The 18565-nt window shown below is 38.6% G+C and overlaps 1 protein-coding gene across 2 annotated transcripts in view; it reads left to right on the top strand.

The window, feature by feature from the left end:
• gfra1a (gdnf family receptor alpha 1a) overlaps positions 1 to 17899 on the top strand; it is a 98436-nt gene extending 80537 nt beyond the window's left edge. For both annotated transcript variants that reach the window (XM_031726730.2, XM_039621950.1), the window contains 3 exons: positions 5508 to 5689; positions 12549 to 12596; positions 14078 to 17899. In XM_031726730.2, coding sequence (XP_031582590.1) covers positions 5508 to 5689; positions 12549 to 12596; positions 14078 to 14230 — 383 coding nt within the window. In that variant the 3' untranslated portion in view covers positions 14231 to 17899. The remainder of the gene's footprint in view (positions 1 to 5507; positions 5690 to 12548; positions 12597 to 14077) is intronic.
• The last annotated feature ends 666 nt before the right edge of the window (positions 17900 to 18565 follow it).

Genomic DNA, 18565 nt, shown 5'->3' with positions numbered 1-18565 from the left:
TGTAAGTCTTTGCTTCTGCGTGCTGGCATGATTTTGTGTGTTCAAGTGTCATTGGGAGAGTTCCAAGATCAAAGGGGGGTAACGTGGGTTAAAACACACCCTCTATATCTACTATTTGCTTTTATTCACTGGGGAAGTTGAACGTAGTTCAAAGTGATGGAATACGCCTCCTCTGACTCTTCATTATTAGTCTCAGTTCTCCCTATTTCTTCACTGCTCCCTTATTTTTCCCATTACAACCCTTTCTTTTCCCCTTGTTCTCCAACTCATGCTTCATCCCACTTCTGTTTGCTCATCCCAGCTCTTTGTCTCCATCTCCCTCCTTTCATGCCCTCCTCCTTCTGCTCTCATTAGGCTTGCTCAGCAGTAAGTGGAACTGACAACTCTGACGATCTTGACACACACCAGCTACAGGGTCATGGCTAGAGAGGAACTTGAGGAAGGACAAAGACTAGACAAAAAGACAGAAAAGAGGACTTTCTGTCTTTTTTTTTAATTCATGAAAAGAGAATTTATTGGTCTGGATGGCTCAAATTGTTTTCAAATGGCCATGTCAAGCGCACACATTTGAGCATTACATTGGTTTGTAACTTTCTAAGCTTCTGAGTTCCTTAAATGTGTATGATTTGTTGTGTGAGCTTTCAGAATATCGAGGTTGATTATAGCACACACCTTCTTCTGCATTCCTATCCTGTAATTTTTTTATACACCTTCTCGGTTATTGTGTGACCCACCCCCAGGTTTGGATCCGCTGCTTTAATATTCTCAAGGAGACACTGCAACTTTAATATATTCAAAGCTTTTCCAGTGCAATACCTCCCCATTTCCTCCCCATTTCCTGCATATGCAAAGGTCACGCTGTCCAACATAATTCTAGTATTACAACAATCCGTGTACATGTAAAGTGAGATAAAGTGGTAATGTAGACATCTGCATGAGGCAAACTCATACTACTAACACCAGTATCTGCTGCAGTGGGAAGATGAGATCATATTTGTTCTAGTGCACCTTGCCGTTTGCATTGGTGAAGGTTAAATCATTGTTTGTCCTAGTGTTTTAGAAAGGTGTGCTTTCTGATTATTAAGCTAAGGATTGTTTTTTGAAAGGGATTTGCTACTTAGTGCATTCATTTGGATACTGGAGTTATGCACATGGCTGTTTGCTGTTTACTAGTCATCAGTTCTGCCTGTTTGAGTCACTGAACTGGACGTCTTGTGTTTGTGGTTTTAGTCGTTTTATAGGTTTTATTAATGAAGTTATATGAGGTATAATATGGCTTTCAGTGTGGTGTAGCCCACTCAAAAAGTCTGTGAATTTCTTTTTGATTAACCTGTTTAGTTTGTTACTTGACGTACTATTTAGCAGACCTGTGTGTCTATGCATTGTCCCCATACAATTAGCAAATATATCTTACCAACCCTGCCTTCTAGCTGTAGCTGATAATTTAACGCTCCACTTTCTCACTGCGACCAGTTTTGTCTCCAGAAAAACAGCATGGGTGTTTCTAAAAAGCTGTTGTTGAAACTAGAGTATGGAGTCCAAAACCAGTGGGTGACATCACACTGGCCACATAAATCTCATACAGTCAACGGTATGTGAAAGGAGAACAACTAATGCACTGAATATATTTTGTTTGATATGCCACCAAGTCATTTTTATGTATCCTGAGTAAATAGTAGCAGAACTTCCATTTGCTCTGTATCAGATGTGTTGAGGAAAGCCAAAGGCTCAGTGTCTTTAGGTTTATTATGCAAATATGCTCAAGGATTGATGCTTTGCCCTTAACATAATACTTTCTCTTCTTGAAGTTTAATCTGTAAGAAGTGAAGTGAAACCATAAAAAGTGTGTGGTAGTGTGTGAATGTCAGAGCTACAAGTGTGAACTTGCCTAGTGTCACCTTGGTGAATAATATGTTCATGTTGGTTAGTGTGTTGATGACATTTTCACTCACAATGAAACTATTTCATAGAGGTACAAAAAGGTTTAATTTTTCATTCAAGATAATTAGATCAAATATTGATTAATTGCTATTTTGCAAATGCTGGTAAGCAAACAGCTCCGATACTTAAAATATGGTATTTTGCAAAAATATGAATTTGCGTAACACATAGCTGTATTTGCATTTATAATGTTTTAGAGAAGATTAGCTTGTAATTTGTTTTTCAGTTTTGGTTGTTGTCTAATTTTGAGAATGGGAACTATTATCCCCATTGCCAACTCACGAGAGTGACTTTGCATGATGCACACATCATAATCATTCTTGGTTCCCTTTCCTTGTGCAGCCACTCAGTTGATCTACTGACTGAAAGAAGCTGTTTTAGTGCTACTTTCGCACTAATTTTAAAATGACTATATTATGGATATCTGCTCTTAGTGTGATTTTAAAGTGCCACGAAAGAAAAAACCAAACTTGAATCGTTAGCATTTGGCTCATACACATGCTGACCTCAATATTTAAAACTTTGGTCATGTTTAATATGAGCATCCACTGTTGTAACTGTAGATATATTTACAGATATTTGTGTGTGAACTTGTGCAACAGAAACTAAGGAAATAACAATAATCCTTTTTTAAATCTCTGAACAAAGTTTTTATTTATTTCTATAATAGCATGCTGAATAATTAGTCAAAGACAAAAACAGTTCAAATCAGTGGAAATGTCAGAGAGGAGCCAGGAAAAAAACAGGTTCCAAAACATTGTATATCTAAAAATAAGGAGTGATGTGAGCACACATGCAGGTCTGATGTCCTGTGCCTTAATTTGACATGTAACCTGTTTTTCACGCACGCTCACTGTGCTGCCAGTGTGTTTTGTAATTAGGCCTTAGGTGAGGAGACAGACAGAAGAGACAAAAAAGAGCCCATCAACACCTCCAATATCCCCATCAGCCTTCTGCTGTCTCGACACAAAGCTACCAGCTACGCAATCACTTACACACACATCAGCGAAAAATTAAATATTCACATGCTTGAGCAGAGCCGCACACATCAGGGCTGCAGGATATTGACAAAAATTACTTGTTTTGTGCTGAATATTGCATCTCCAAAAATTAATGCCAGCCAATTTCTTCAGCTACCGCATCTCTTGTGAAATGTTAAACAAATATGTTGAGGGAATAATATTTTGCATTGTCACTGCCAAAATGAAAGGTACACACAGAAAAGGCATATCTATTGTTATAGCTAATAATAAATAAAACACAATCATAGCCTTTTTTTCTGCCATTATATGTGATTACTACACTGATAAAACTAAACTAAAAAGTAGTTTGTTTTTTTTAATGTTGTGCCAAATCACAACAACGACCTTCACAATAAAGGTCTGTAGAATCTACATTAATGAAAACATTATTCTGTTTGTCTGTGTCAGAGATCTTTCAGAAAGTCTGATTGTCCTCTTACCAGAGGTCGCTTTGGCAAGGCAGATCAAGTGAAGAAGCCTCTGGGTTTGCTTAGTTCAAGATTACTAGTCACATTTATTAAATCTGCAGACTGGAACTAACTCAAAGGTTCTTTCTAGGTCACGGGGAGTTCAATTCGAAATCAGTTTCTCAGGAGGAAGGAAAGGAAAGACCAGAGGAGCGGAAGATCATGATTTGTTCAGTGGCTTCAAAGAAACTCTGTTTAAATCTTAATCATTTAACTTTCACCATTTTCTTTACAGGGACTATTCAAACAGTTCAGAACAAAATCTGATTGCATAAAATTCCCTAAAGTATCCTTAAAATCCAGACTTTTTTAATGCATGTAGCCAGAGGTTAACAGTTTGAGAATATTATCACCTTCGGAGATGCCAGGCACACACCGAGGACCCCCTCTTTCCTCTTGCACAAGAAAACAAGTAGATTTGGGTCAGCAGGAATTGGGGGACACTGTCCTGCTGTGTTCAGAAAAGACTGCGAGGATAGTTTCTCTCAGATCCGATATCAGCCATTCTTCAGTTTTCACAAATTAATTTTGCTACCATGGCTGCTGGTACTCCTTTGGTCCTGCAAAGAAACAACCGGGCTAAAGGACGCCACTCTACAAAGGCCTGGAATTGAGTCAGCAAATTTGCAGGTCTCCAGGCTGAGACAGGTTCACTTGGTTTTTAGATCCTCCTTTAAACAGGTTATGGAGGTGTCTCCATATTCTCTTTAATGGAGTGCATGTTTCCTGACCTACTGGAGAAAATTAAGCCTCTTCAAAGGCTTTATTTTCTCCAGAAGCAACGACATAGACTGGTGTCAGCATCATATTCAGATACAAGGCAAATCACCAGGCATATATGTGTTAGTCAGTATGAGCTTTCTTACTATAATACAAAAAATATGTCTTTATGTATGTATGCTTATTTCTCCTCAAACTCCTGCTACACCATCTGTAGCTCAGCAACTACATGTCAGTATACTCATTTTTGATAGTTTTTATGTTTACAGTAACAACATTACTGTGCATTACATTACATCATCTGACAAATGAACTTATCAAGTCCAACTGGATGTATTTAGGGACTTTATGAAAAGTTTTTAACGTCATATAAACATGGACTTTTTTAATGTATTTAATGCATTGCACGTTATTGCAGGTGCAGGTTACTGACATGTATAGGTAAACCTTAAGGTACATGCAACCATGAATCTGCTTTTACTCTCAAATAGAGATCTTTTATCATTAATGAATGCTGATGGATCTTTTTTAAGACACATAGATATATCTCAGTAAGAGCTAAATAAAGACAAGACTGATAGGTTGTTATGCTAATAAGTTTAAAATAAAATGTGTTTTAATTGCAGCACTTTCTTTTAGCTTCCCTCTAACAGCAACACTGCATTTCCGCATTGATGCTCTATGTATGCAATCAATTTTAAACACAAATTATAGTCATAATTTACACTAATATTTATATAAATTTGTCTCACAACTGCGTTTTTAATTTTTGACGTTGAATTTATCAAAGAAAATTGTGGAAACCAACAAACCTGAACATGCAATATGAAAATACTGCATGCTGTTCATCATACGGACATAATCACGTGTCTTTGCACATGTAAGTATGAATATCTGAGTGGGGTTAAAGAGCAGTTATGCAGATCAGCTCTTCCTTCCTTTACCACAGTTTTCAGGGTCATAATTCACTGTTGGAGGGAAGAATATCATTACGTTCAAACAGCAGTTCTGTAAGGCTCAGCTTCCCTCTGATGTGTGTGTATATGCATGTGTGTGTGTTTTACATCAAAGCCATAGAAGGCTATTAATAGGGTTGCTAATGGACTCTAATGGTAAATAGCCACATCAGCACTCAGGTTTTTGACGGTGTGGTGAATTTATAATGGAGGGAAGTGATAACAAAACTTAAGTACCCACTAACTCTCCTATAATTGTGGTTTGGGCTGGTGCAAAATACAGTTTTATTTTTAACACGGGGACTATTGTGCATTTGAGTCATGAAATAACTTAACTTACCTGCCTGGATTTGGATTTCTGGACAGGAAACCTATAATCATTTCTTCTCTTCCCTTTGTAGGTAACGCCATCCAGGCCTTCGGGAACGGGACTGATGTCGGGGTGTGGCAGCCCATGTCCCCTGTCCAGACCACCACCTCCATCACCACCCCCTACCAAAGAAACCGTGAACGCAACCCCAACACCATTGACAACCACATTAACACAGACCCTGCAATCTATCACTTCTGCGGCAGCCTACAGGTGGGTCACACGCACAGGTTAGCTTGACCAGATGTCCCATGTTCCACATATCCAGTCAATCTCCAACAATTTTTATTGCGTCTAGTTTTCAAAGATCAGCACTGCAGGAGCAATACTATTTAAAAAAAAAAAAAAAAAAAAAAAGTCTGGGTTTATCCAGTGGCTTTGAAGAAAGCAGGGAAGGCTGTCATTCTGCAGGTTAACCTGTCATCATCTTTTGCCTCCAATGCTGCCCCTCAAAAATTGCAAAATACCACAAAACGAGCCGGCATGGAGTTTTCAGGGGGATTTGATGGAAGCTATCGCAAAGAAAATTAAATAGCGCTATAAAAAGGAAAAAAATGATTGCTAAAGTGGGTAAGAAAACGATTCTCAGACTTTTTTCCTTTTTCCCGGTGTTATTTCTCAGTTAGACACAGTGAAAATATGACACCATACATATGAGTCTCACATTTGAGGTTATATATATCAAGACTGAAACCCTCCTTCAGCATGCCCCAAATTTATTTTGCTGGATTGTAGTCAATGTAGCACAGGTGCAAGATAGTTTTACTTTGTAAAAAATTATTTTTTTCTAAAGGTATCAAAGTTTCCTTCATTTTTATCTGACCTGATAATCTGCAACTCTGCATTTCTTTGGTAAATGTCATTTCTCTCTTTCTTTCTCTCTCTGTTTTTTTAGAATATAAATCACTCTTATATAACTTTGGTTCATAGTATTCTCCTCATTGTGCTAACCCCGCCTATAGTGTGAAGACCACCCCCTTAGATCCATGAGTACTACATGTAGTACAGATAAATGTGGGGTATTGTCCTTACTGCCAAATAGACTGAGAATACCTGCTAACATCTGCAGTTTTACTCAACATTAAGATTGTTTTCATTCTCAGATTGCCAGGTCGGTGCTAAAAAGTAGCTGATGGAGATATGGAGGGAGATTTTCCTCTTAGGTTTGGTGAAGATCAAATCAGAGAATATATTGTATTAAATGGACAGGAATATTTGTGTTTACCCCCTATGTAGATTTGTAGGCGTGCCCCTTCATTAACTGACACACTCATGTGTGTATATGCATTTATCCACATATTCCCTAATGTGCCCTGTAAGGCTCTGAAACTGTCAGTCTGTCCTTTGGAGCAGCTACTTCTGCACTACAGTAACAACAGTTATCTGGCTGACTAAATGGAGGGATCAGTCCTGAACACTGGTGACGGGTTCTTCCTGGGTCAGAGAGGAAATGAGGATAACACTGTGATTACCAGCAGAGAGATGACAGAGCCTCAGAGGGCCATTTCACATATAATGATACCACAGCCCAATGCAGCAGCATGCAACTGTTAAAGTTATTGTTTACAGGCACTTTCACCTTAATCGTTTCTTTTTGTGAATAGAAATCTTAACTGTAAACACCATGTTTTATCTTTATCTTATATTTGTACATGATGTGCCTGTTTCAGCTGTTTCTGAATAGTTTTTGTTTCGTCTTTGTGTTACCTCTAAAATTCCCCAGTCAGCAAATTTTAAAGAGGATAAACTGCACTTAACAAAATTGGCTCAGTTTTTAAAAACCCAGCCTTTCATAAATTGATTTTTTTCTTTTTTGCTGTTTGAGAGAAACTGAACAAGTGCTAGACAAATTATTAACACTGTTTTTTAGACTCTGTTTATTTCCACATTCAGCAGACACACACAACATTACGATTCAATGGGAGACATGTTTCTGGCCACCTGACAAATTTTATCTCCTTTGAGATCCTCCATCTTCTGAAGGAAATGACTGGGTCTTTAGCGATTAAAGTCAGCACTTTGGTTGCAGTTCGGTGCTGAGTTTATTGCAGCTTTTACTGCTGCTTTTTCTAAAAACCTGTTTGATGGGAGCAGTAAGAGTGCACCGCAGTAGTGAAGCTGAGGGTTTTAAACCCACAACAAACCAGCCAGATAAAAGCTACAAAATAAAGAGTGCTATCATAAGATCTATGTGGCTTTGTCGTTTCAAATCACCTATTTCTTTTTAGAAACAAAATCTGTTATTTATTTGTTACTAATCCAATTAATCAACCAGTTAGGCAGTTCAGAGTCACGGGGTCTGTTCAGCGTTATAGGGTCAGGGCAGGGTACGTCCTGGACACGTCGCCTGTCTATCACATGGCTGATAAAGCAAGACTGACAAACATTCATTACTTATTAACATCTTCAGCCAATTTAGAATTTAATTAACCCACCAAACATGTTTTTATTTAAATATTTAAAATATTAATTAGCACAACACTGAAGCCAGAGCTGCATTAATCATGGAAAACTGGGCACCTGACTGAAGGCAGAACAACTGTGGCATTAAAAATTCATTAATAAAAGTAATAATTATGAAAATTTACCTTTTTTTAGCTAGTTTTACTTTAGTTCTGTGTATATTTTCTATTTTTAATGTTTTTGATTTTTATGAAACTACAGACAAACATTTAGTCAAACTATGACTTACTGCATAAAGGAAGTTGAGCAAGTTGCAAAGTGGCTTGCAGATGCACAAATAGCATGTCATTTATAAAATCGGCCAATTGCAAATGTACTAGCTGGGTGATCTGATGTGGGATTACAGTGATGTACCAGAATGACAAATGATGACTTTGTAAACCTGGCTAACATACCATTGTGCTCAAAGTCCTACAAAGGTCTGCGCCGGTAAGAGCTAAAACTGACACTGAACGACACTTGTCGCTGCAGGACAAATCAGTAGTGGCTGGTTTCAGGTTTCTTCAGTGCCTCAGTGATGTAGAGAAGAATCAACCAGTAATGTGGTTCTGAGGTGATGTTACCGAGCACCACGCCAACATTTCAAAGTGTCTTAGTAGCAATGTAGCTGGCTATGCTGGGCCGTTCTCCACATTAATTACTCAGTGTGAGAATAGCATAGCTTTTAATCTATGTGAAAGTGATAAGTGCAACATATAATATGTATGTTGGTGAGGAAAGTTGTACTGTATGCACGTAGGCACAGACAGCATAAGCAGCCATGAAGCCCTGCAAGTTAAGTTAACAGACAGATATTCTAGATAGATGCAATTAAACACTCAAGCCTGTTCACACGAATCCACACAAAGGCAAGCGCACTCACACAAACACCCAGTCTGCACTGATAATGAGCTTTGGTAGTGTACTGATGCGTGTGTGCTGTTGGCGCTGCTCTGATACCACGTCAAATACAAGTTAATGAGAGAGTTGTTGTGTCCGTGTGTGTGTGTGTGTGTGTGTGTGTGTGTGTGTGTGTGTGTGTGTGTGTGTGATATTTGAGTGCTGTTGCATGTATGTGTGTGTGATTTTATGTGTGTGTGTAAGCATCAATGCGGACTATGCTGTTGAAATGACACACTCGGGGGACAGGCCTGTCAAGAAAACTCACTCCACTCTCCTCACTGATCTTTCTCCTGTACAAACACACACACACACACACACACACACACACGCACACAGACGCACAAACATGCAGAACAATCACCATTAACCACTGACTCAAAACCTTTCCACTTTCAGCCAGTGAGAATCTGGCAGAGCTGAAGTGCATTCACCCCGGCTTGAAAGACGAAAAAAAATTAAAGAGGAGAGAAAAAATGTTGAAGGTGTTAAAAGCTGAAAGCTCCTCACCTCCCAGTGAGATCTTTATTTTTAGGAGCTGGAGAATAACCAGCCTGAGACCTTTCAAATTATCAGTGTCTATAAATCGAACTTGGCTGCTTTATAAAATGTTCAAACATGTGGCAGAAAAGTGTTTTTCTCAAGCTGCAAGCTGAATTAGAAGAGACCGAGCTTCCTTTTTCTTGTCTTCGTTTCTTGCGCTCGAGAGGGTACTTTCCTCTCTGTTTAATTTCCCCACTGTGTGTCTTTGTTTTGGCGGTAATGTGAAGACGCTTTCATCCTCTTTAGTTTTTACAGGAAATTAAGATACTAGAATTGCCGCGTTTCCTCTTTCCTCACACAAAAGGGCTAAAATTTACACACACGTTCAGAGAAACACATACACATAAATGTGTGCAGATCAGCACACATTTAAAAACCGCAGGGCTTTGTCAGCCTGATTTCTCTTTTTTCTTTTTTGTTGTTATAAATATAGTTGACTCCAAAGCAGACAGGAAGTACCCTGGACAAATATGGAAATGTTCTACATGCTAATGTGACTTTTCCAAACAGGGAAGTAAATCAGAAAAACAAAACAAAGAACAGCAATGTGTATTTGAATTTGCTGACCTCCACCCATGCAGATATTTGTTAACAGCCTTGATGTCTTTGTAAAAGAAGACGAAAACTCTAAATGGCTCAATAGTCCAAGAGGAAGCTAAGGCAATAAATGTGCAAGAAATTGCTATGTTTGTTAGTTTTAAATCACAATTATTATTACATTACACTTTTAACACCACCAGAAAATCTTATAAGGACATGAATGACTAATATTCACAGTTGCAACAATGCAAATATTACAAATATCCGCATCTAAATTGCTGAATTTGTTAGTCATCATGAAGATGTTGCAATCATAGAAGCAATAAAGTGGCAGATGGAAGCCTACATCTATCTGTGATCTAAGATTCACATTCACATGATTAAGATTTTTTTGCTGCGAAACACTCGGTGCCCTCGGGATTCGAAACTTCAGCAACAAGCTGTAAAACTTTATCGTCTCTTTCAGTGATGAGATGGGGAAACGTTTAGCACAATGGCGGTAAACACAGATGGGCCCTAATCAGGAAACACAACCTGATGCAAGTTGTGCTTAGTCATTGTGTTGTTATTTTTTCCTTGACAATGCTTTCAATTCTCAGCTTGTTGTGCTGTTTAGGTCGCTGTGCAGAGGCCTGCAAATACACCATGATTTATAGACATCATTCCACCAAACCTTTTTTTTTTCAGTTTAGCGCTGAAGCATGGATATAATAACAAAATACACGTTCTCACTTTCTATAATACTATGCCTGCTACATTCTGTGCATCCCTATTTTTGGCCTGAATTCACTATACTGTATACAGGAGCCATTTATTATGCTGTCACACCTACTTCCTGTATACACACAGGCGCTTCACTTACAGCATCCATCCTCAATACATATATTCAGTGTGCAAATCATTAGAAGAAAAGAGGAAAATAAAGTTTCTTTTCTTAGGCCAAAAACTGCTGCACAAACAGGTAGCAAACTCATAATCAGCTGCTTAATTCACCAAATGCACAACAAAAATACAAGATGTTCACATGCTGATTACAAGGTCTACACTGCCAATCAGTAAATCAGCTCATGGTGGGCTTGCAATCAGCAAAAGTGGTAATCACTTCTAATCTGTTTAGAAATTTGCCTGAAGAGCTTAGACCCAGAGGACATGATTGTCACGATGTTATATGTGTTTCTTTTTTTCCATTGCTGCTCTTTTGTTCCATTATATATTTTTTTCATGTACTGTGCCAGAATAATGCTGAATTCAACACAGTTAAATATATTCTTTTTTACTCCTTGTTCACAGGTATGTAGTGCGAAGTGATCTCAGAGGTTGTGATGTATGTTCCAACGCTGGTTGCAGCGCAGTAGTTTCTGTTGTACTTGAATTTTGGACTCTAGACCTCAAACTTCCAGTCTTTTGATGTTTGCTGACTTTTTGTTCTGTTTTCTGTCAAGATGATCCCACAATAACCTTCAGTAATGTTGAGTTCTGGGCTCTGGTGGTTAACTTTAACACTGAAACCACAGTTGTCATAATGAAGTTACTTCTTTACTTTAAAGATGATCTCTTAGATGTCATAAAAGTTATTCCCAGTTAAAAGCGACCGTGCCTTTCGATCAGGACTGTATTTTGTGTGTTTTTGTATGATTGAAATACCAGCTAGAGATGTAAAAAGCTATTTCTAGTTTAATACCTTTGCTTTATGTGATTATGTGATATATATAGTTAGATATAATCAACACTGTTTAACAAAATACAAATACATTGCTATATTTTTTTCTAAATAAAAAAGGAAAGACACTAATATTAGCTGACATATCACACAGTTATTAAGTAGTAATTAAGTAACCCAGCAATCATTTTGTTGAAAAACTGGATGGTCATGGTTGGCTGACCAGAGTTGCATTCTGCATCACAGGGAGTTTGTGCGTTTGGTATCATATCTGCGTATGCTGTAATTTTAATAGTATTCTCTTAATAATCATAAAAAAAATGAAGTTAAGCCTTCAAATTATCCGTCATGGTTGTCATCACAGAACAGTCCCTAACCTTCATTTACACACATGGTGAAAGCGTTTGTGTGTGTGTGTGAGACAGACTGGGACTCAAAGGTAGTGTATTTGAGTGTGTGACAGCTGCTGAATGATAAATCTGAGATCAAATCAGAGCGGGGGTTTGACTGTCCCCCTGTGCTCACTCTCGTTCTTCTTGTGTAAATATCAGAGGCTTTAAAAGTTTAACAGGCTCTCAGCGTAAACTCTCCAAGGTTACTGTAGATTTTTCCAATTCAGCTTCAGGTTCCAATCTGCTTTTATGATCAGAGCAGCACCGAGCTTTCATAAATGCACAGAATGAATGTGATAGTTATTTGAAGTTTAGTCACAGTCACAGTGTTTGAACACTGATCCGTGTGTTTTCACCTGTTGTGAAAACACATTGACAGAATATTTTCAGTCTAATTAAAATGATATTGCTGCATTGATTGTTGAACAAAGCAAATTAATTGCTGCTGATTCTTTGCTGACAGTCTGTTTTGTGATGTAACACGCACACTTCAGACTCTCGACCTTGAAACTTCAGTAACGTATAACCCGATTGCCATTTGCAGATATAAACTTGATTGTAGGTTCAGATGTTTGATTGTATCCTTCTGTTGCAGGCTCAGAAATTGCAGTCAAACTCGAGTGCCGATGCCGTCCTCTGTGTGGTAAGTTCATTGTCGCTGAATGTTGTACTACAAATCTATTGTATAAAGTGAAGAATAAGCATGAGCTGGAAGTCCAAGCTGAATGTCTAGTGCATGAAGAGGAACTATGTGACTTTGAGTAAGGTTAAAGATGCATTTAAGTAAACCTTTTATGGTTAAAAAGGCATCTACAAGGCAACAAAATGTAGACCTTCTGATAAGAGTTATACCAAAACCTTGACATTAAAGTAAAAGTTAATAACTATCCATCTAAAGTATGTTTCACGGCTCTGCAAGCCAATCTATCCACAGCATGCTGTCCCTGATAGACAAAGTAACTAACATTGATAATCTCTTTATGATTTAATGATTCTGCTAGGGAAACGTGTTCCTGGTATACACGTGGGTGTTACTGTGACACATACTAGCCAAATAAATAGTATCACACTTGTTCACATGATCATAAGGTCTTCACCCAGCCCTGAGTCCAAACTGGTATCCCACAATATGTGTTTGCTCATTTTAAGACACAGACACAGAAGATGTGCTGCCAACGTCCCCACACCACAGCACACTAAGACAGCTCACCATAAAGGTCTTGTATCTATCTCTGAAGGGTCAGGGTTATTTCAGTGACACGAGGGGGACCTGTGCTTTTTTAGACGGGAGGTTTTATTACGCTGGCCGTTTGGTGTATATTGATGTTACAGGTTAAAACTGCTATTAAAGATTTGCTTTGAGATACAGTATCGCACAAAAAGAACCTATAACTTGTGTCGGGTGATGAAAGCTCAAACTGTTCTGCTCTTTCATTTGATACAACAATTTCATTCAAGACCACAAGGCAATCGGCAAGTTATCATATCATCACTAATTCTAATCTGACCCAGCTGAAAGTCTCTGACCTCCATCTGACAGTGACTGCCACAGCAATCCTTCCTGCCTTCTTTGTAAACTCCTGTTCTTTGTAGTTCCTTTGAGGCTGAAATGGGATCGTTGCTTATCTGGTGGCTTTTAAAGTTCACTGTAAATGTCATTGTACAATAATAAGGCAGTGTTATGCACTGGACTGACATTTAATAGAGGCAGGGCCAGGTCTTGGGGAGATGACCCAGTTAGCTTGCAGCTTTATTAGCCAAAGACCGCTGGTGAAGTCCTGTATACACATACTAGCACGTGGTGCACATGCAAATTTAAGCGCGCGCACACACACACACACACTTCTACTTTTTAACTTTCCACTGTGGCATTTTACTTAGAAAAACAACCTTTTCATGGTTTAGTGTGCCACACCAAATGAATGCTGAAGACATTTTAAACAATCTATTGTGAACATGAGTATGTAGGCAAAATAAATAAAAATAAGTAAAAGTTGGGGCATTTGCATTTCCTCCTAATTTCCTCTGCAAGACCACCTGCATATTGTGAACATAATTTTCGGGGGGACATCTCAGACTCATGCTAAGCTCTTTTACTCCAATCCCTGTCTACCTGTCTCTCAGGACCCCCAGATAGATGGTCCAAGTACCTCCAACGCCATCCTGAGAAACTCGGCTGCCTCCACACGGCCTGAGGGCCTGGCCTCCCTGCTGCCCCCGCTGCTCTGGCTGTGGTACTGCAGCCTGCCGGTGCTCTCCTGGCAAGGCAATTTGTAGCTGCGTCACTTCCCCAGCAACAAACAGACTGACAAACACATTTGTATAAAAGAAGAAGACAAACAAGGAATTATATCCTTTCTTTTCAGTTAGACCTGTTGTACTTTTCTTTTCTCTTGGATTCTGTCTTTTAATTCCTGCTTTGATTTGTTTTGGGTTTTTTTATGAATTTTTGAAAAGCTTTGTTGTTTCTTTCTTTCTTTCTTTCTTTTTTTTAGCATTGCTGCTGTGTGCTAAAACAGTGATCTGCTATACATGTTAATTCAAGTTTTGACTGTGTGCTCATGTTGGGTTAGTCGGAGAAAGGGGTGATTTAAAACTGCTTCGTACCCCGCTCACTTGGGCAGGGATGAGAAAATACTCGAGGACTACATTCCAATAAACCACAGCGTGTGACTCTTGGAACACAATGTAAGCGAACATCAATTTTCAGAGTTGTCTGATCAGTTTTCACCCATGTCTGTTTGTGTGTTGAGGCTATAGGTGGGATCTTTCGCTTAAAAGTCACAGTGAGTTCAGTAATGGCTACATATTATCACTTGGGCAGCCTTTTAGGTGTTACTCCATCTCCTCTGTGGTTTGTGTCTGTTTTGATAATGGCGTGATCTGGTATTTTACATTTTTATGAGCTGAATTAAATGTCACTTGACAAAAAAAAAAATCCTTTTCTTTTTTAGGATGAAATAAATTAACTTAAAACGTCAGAGAAGTTTAGCGCCCAAACTGTTTTTACTGTAGCTCATACTGAACACAGATTGCCGCTGGCAGAAGCACACAGGCAAAGTCCCACAAACACATGATGCACATATTCACACAGTCAGACAGAAACACAGCAACACACTCGGTCCGAGGCTTTCAGCTCCCTTTCTTCACTTTATAAAACGGCGTGTTGCTCAGCAATCACAGGTCGGTACGCTGCTGTGGACGGCTGAATCCACTCCACTCGTTAGTGATTGTACATACTTGTAATTGTCCAAGCCATGTTTAATGTTTCTTTTGGAGAAGGTAAGAGAGAAGCTGCTAAAGTTTTACCTGAATTTTTCTTTTTGCTTAGATGAATGCCACTGCATCGAGCCCACAAAAACCAGAGCTGACATAAAAGCAGGCTTGCTGTTGTAGAGTGTAATCAGCACTAACTCATGCATCCATCAGTCCATCGTCTTCTGTCATTTCTGTGTTACAACTTATTGCCTCAATTGTAAAACTGTCAAAGCATGTTCAGGGAGGAAATGCTAAGTTTAAACTGACCATTTGCTAAACCCCATAAGCCATAGTCATTGTTGCTGATTAATTCCAGTATGGCGAGTTTCAAATGACATAAAAGAGGCAGAATTGTCTCTTTATTTTAAGTAGCGAAGATCTGTCACAGATACAATTTATAATCTCCAACTAACAAGCTTATTTACAGAATTAACATTTACTGGTTAAAGAACAAGAAACTCAAATGAGGGTTTTTGTTGTACACTTGCAGGCTGCATGCCAACTCTGGTTCCTACTATAAGCTGTGCTGTTTGCCTGAAATATGCTAGATGTTTGCTAGCCTTCACCTCAGCTAATTCAGGTCACTGAACTTGACCCCTCGGCCATATTCGTAGTGTTGTTACCTTTTGGAGCATTTCTAGATTCCTGTGTGGTAAATTTGACTAATAGTCTGTCCACTAACTCTGTGCTCCAGTTTTAAGAAAGAAAGTTCACATCTTTTAGTTGTATATTACTTGAACATTATCAACAGGTATATGTGTCTGTGCAGTGTAGCAGTTCAGTCTGTGGGTGCACCTTCCTAAGAAAGCTTGTTAGTGTTAGCTAACAGCTTAGCACTTGACTCTTTGGTCCTAATATGTCACTTCTAGTTCAGTACAAGCTGCTTTAAAACAAGACGGCACACACAATAGACAACCTATTGTGGTTCCAGGGAAACAGTGAGCATGCATTTAGCAGACGTGGAAATACAAATTATTTTGTTCTAATATGTCATCATTAGCAACTTGGAGAACTAGAAACAGTTTTGAGAATGAGGGCTAACTTTGGTAAATGTTCCATGGATGATGCTCCTGAGGGCAAAGAGTCCTAATCTGACGGTGTTAGTGGTTAATAACCTGATAATTTTCTAATTTGAATTATAAAGAATATCAACTTAAGAGTTGATTTAGGTATTTGAAATGGAACGTTAGGGTCAAGAGATGATACCACCCTTCCTACTTCAAATATTGTTAAATTGCTCTTCGTGACAAACACCACTTTGTCATGTTGAACAGACTTGACACCTTAAGCACAGGCAGGAGTTTAGCAAATGGTTACTTTTGTCTTCTGAGCTATGTGAAAATCAATAATGGTTTTGTGCATCTACTTTGGATGACTACTGGAAAAATTAAAAAAAGGAAACACACGGCATTGTGGCATCATTTTTCCAGCTTTTCCATTGGAGGCAAATAACATCTTGGCTTTTAATTTTGACAGATTTCTCTGTGATCGGGATAGTTATACACATCTCTGTGGCATGTTCAGCAAACCACTAGCCACTGATACTCATCACTCGCTGCTTAGGTTTATGTCGCTTCTCAAGACACAACTAATGTATAGTAGAACTTCAATGTTATTTACCGAGCATAAACATGGTATATGCACTGTATGTACTTGGCTGAAACTATGAATTGGACAAATAAATGTCTGATAATATTCTATTTCAGAGCATTGTGAGCTATTTTGACATTCAGATACAACATAGAGTACATTGAATAAGCCAGAATATTGTTTTTTATAACAACTTAAATGTATATTTCTCCCAGTATGTACATGATTATGAAATATTATTGCATCTGAGACAGAGGATATCATTATAACTCTCTTACTGTACCTTAAAAACAGCTGTATTTCCTAAGCATACTGTTTTGTACCATAGCCCCATTTATGGCGTTGCTAAAATGCAGTGTTGACAGGTTTTTTTTTTGTTTGTTTGTTTGTTTTTTGGATAAAAATTACACTTATTTTTCTATCTTTTACTAATTTTTGCTCTTTTGATGAGTTGAAGTTAATGAGATGGACCTGATAAATGATTTAACTGGTTCATTTTTATGCTGAAGTTAAGAAAGACAGAAAACTCATTGCATGGTGTTAGAAATCAATATTTAAGGACAAATATATTCCGGACCATGCTTTGGAAGGATTTTGTTATGGTGTGTTTGAAGATGGTTGGGGACGTAGGATGATTCCCACAAACTGAATGTCTGCAGTTTGGATGGAAAGTTAAAGAGAAATCTTATTAGTTGTTGTTTTACAAAAAGCCCAACCTAGGACTGATTGCATTTCTAAGAACTGTGTCTTAGAGTATGTGTGATCATTTTATATTTGAATCCCAGAGCTGAATCTTTGTGGTCTTCGGAATACGAGAGTGACTCAGTGCTTTCTGATCACAGAAGGCCTCAAAACTGGGGACACTTCCTCGCAATGTAAGGATCCCCACTTTTGGACCAAACAAACAGTAGAGATGGTAAAAATATTTGCCGTCCGTCATAGTCCCATTTGTTCTTTTGAAATACCAGAAATACCAGCTTTTTTGATTTTGAGTTTGCAGACTCCCTTAGCTATGTGGCATCATTAACTTCTTAGCTTGTGAAAATGTAAAATCTGTTGTACAAAAAGTTATAATTAAAAACTGTTAAATCACCCAGACTGCTTGTATGTGATGTTATTTCACTGAGGAAACATGAAAGGCAGGCACCGGGCCCGTGGGAAAGGCAGGTGAGGCGGGCAGGATTAAAGAAACTTTGAGGCCATGTGAGGTGATCCAGAGAGGCCGATAAGATCATGTGTGTTAATGCAGCAGACCCTGGGTTACCAAGCCAGAGGAAACCCAAAGATAAAGTAAGAGTCATCTGAGGTTTCGCACAATTTTTTAGCTTTGACCAACTGGTGTGAGGAGGAGGGGTCACAGCAGACCGAGTGAGCACACAGTGATACTATATTATCTAAGGCGCCGTGCTGAGAAACAGAACCACGGGGACCAAAAGGGTACACACATCCCAGAGACCTTTGTGGCAGGTGCTGGACTTTAAGAAAGACTTTCAAAGAAAGAAGGCAAGATCCATACTCCTGTAGATATTTTTTTTACAGATAATGTGCAGCATTTTGATCAATTAGATCTTATTTAGGTATATATAAGCTCCAAACACGAGATCAATAGAGGCTGGGGTCTATGACACCAGAGCCGCCATTCAATGGGTTTGGGGGGCCGTTATTTATTTTTAATAATTTAATGACCAGAAGTATGATTCACATGCCTCTTGACTTGGCATTTTGGCTTTTTTGGGCATTTTTAAGCAAGGAAATATTCATGTC

This window comes from Oreochromis aureus, linkage group 13 (genome assembly GCF_013358895.1).
Source record: "Oreochromis aureus strain Israel breed Guangdong linkage group 13, ZZ_aureus, whole genome shotgun sequence".
NCBI lineage: Eukaryota > Metazoa > Chordata > Actinopteri > Cichliformes > Cichlidae > Oreochromis > Oreochromis aureus.
This window is presented reverse-complemented; position numbering and strand designations above follow the sequence as displayed.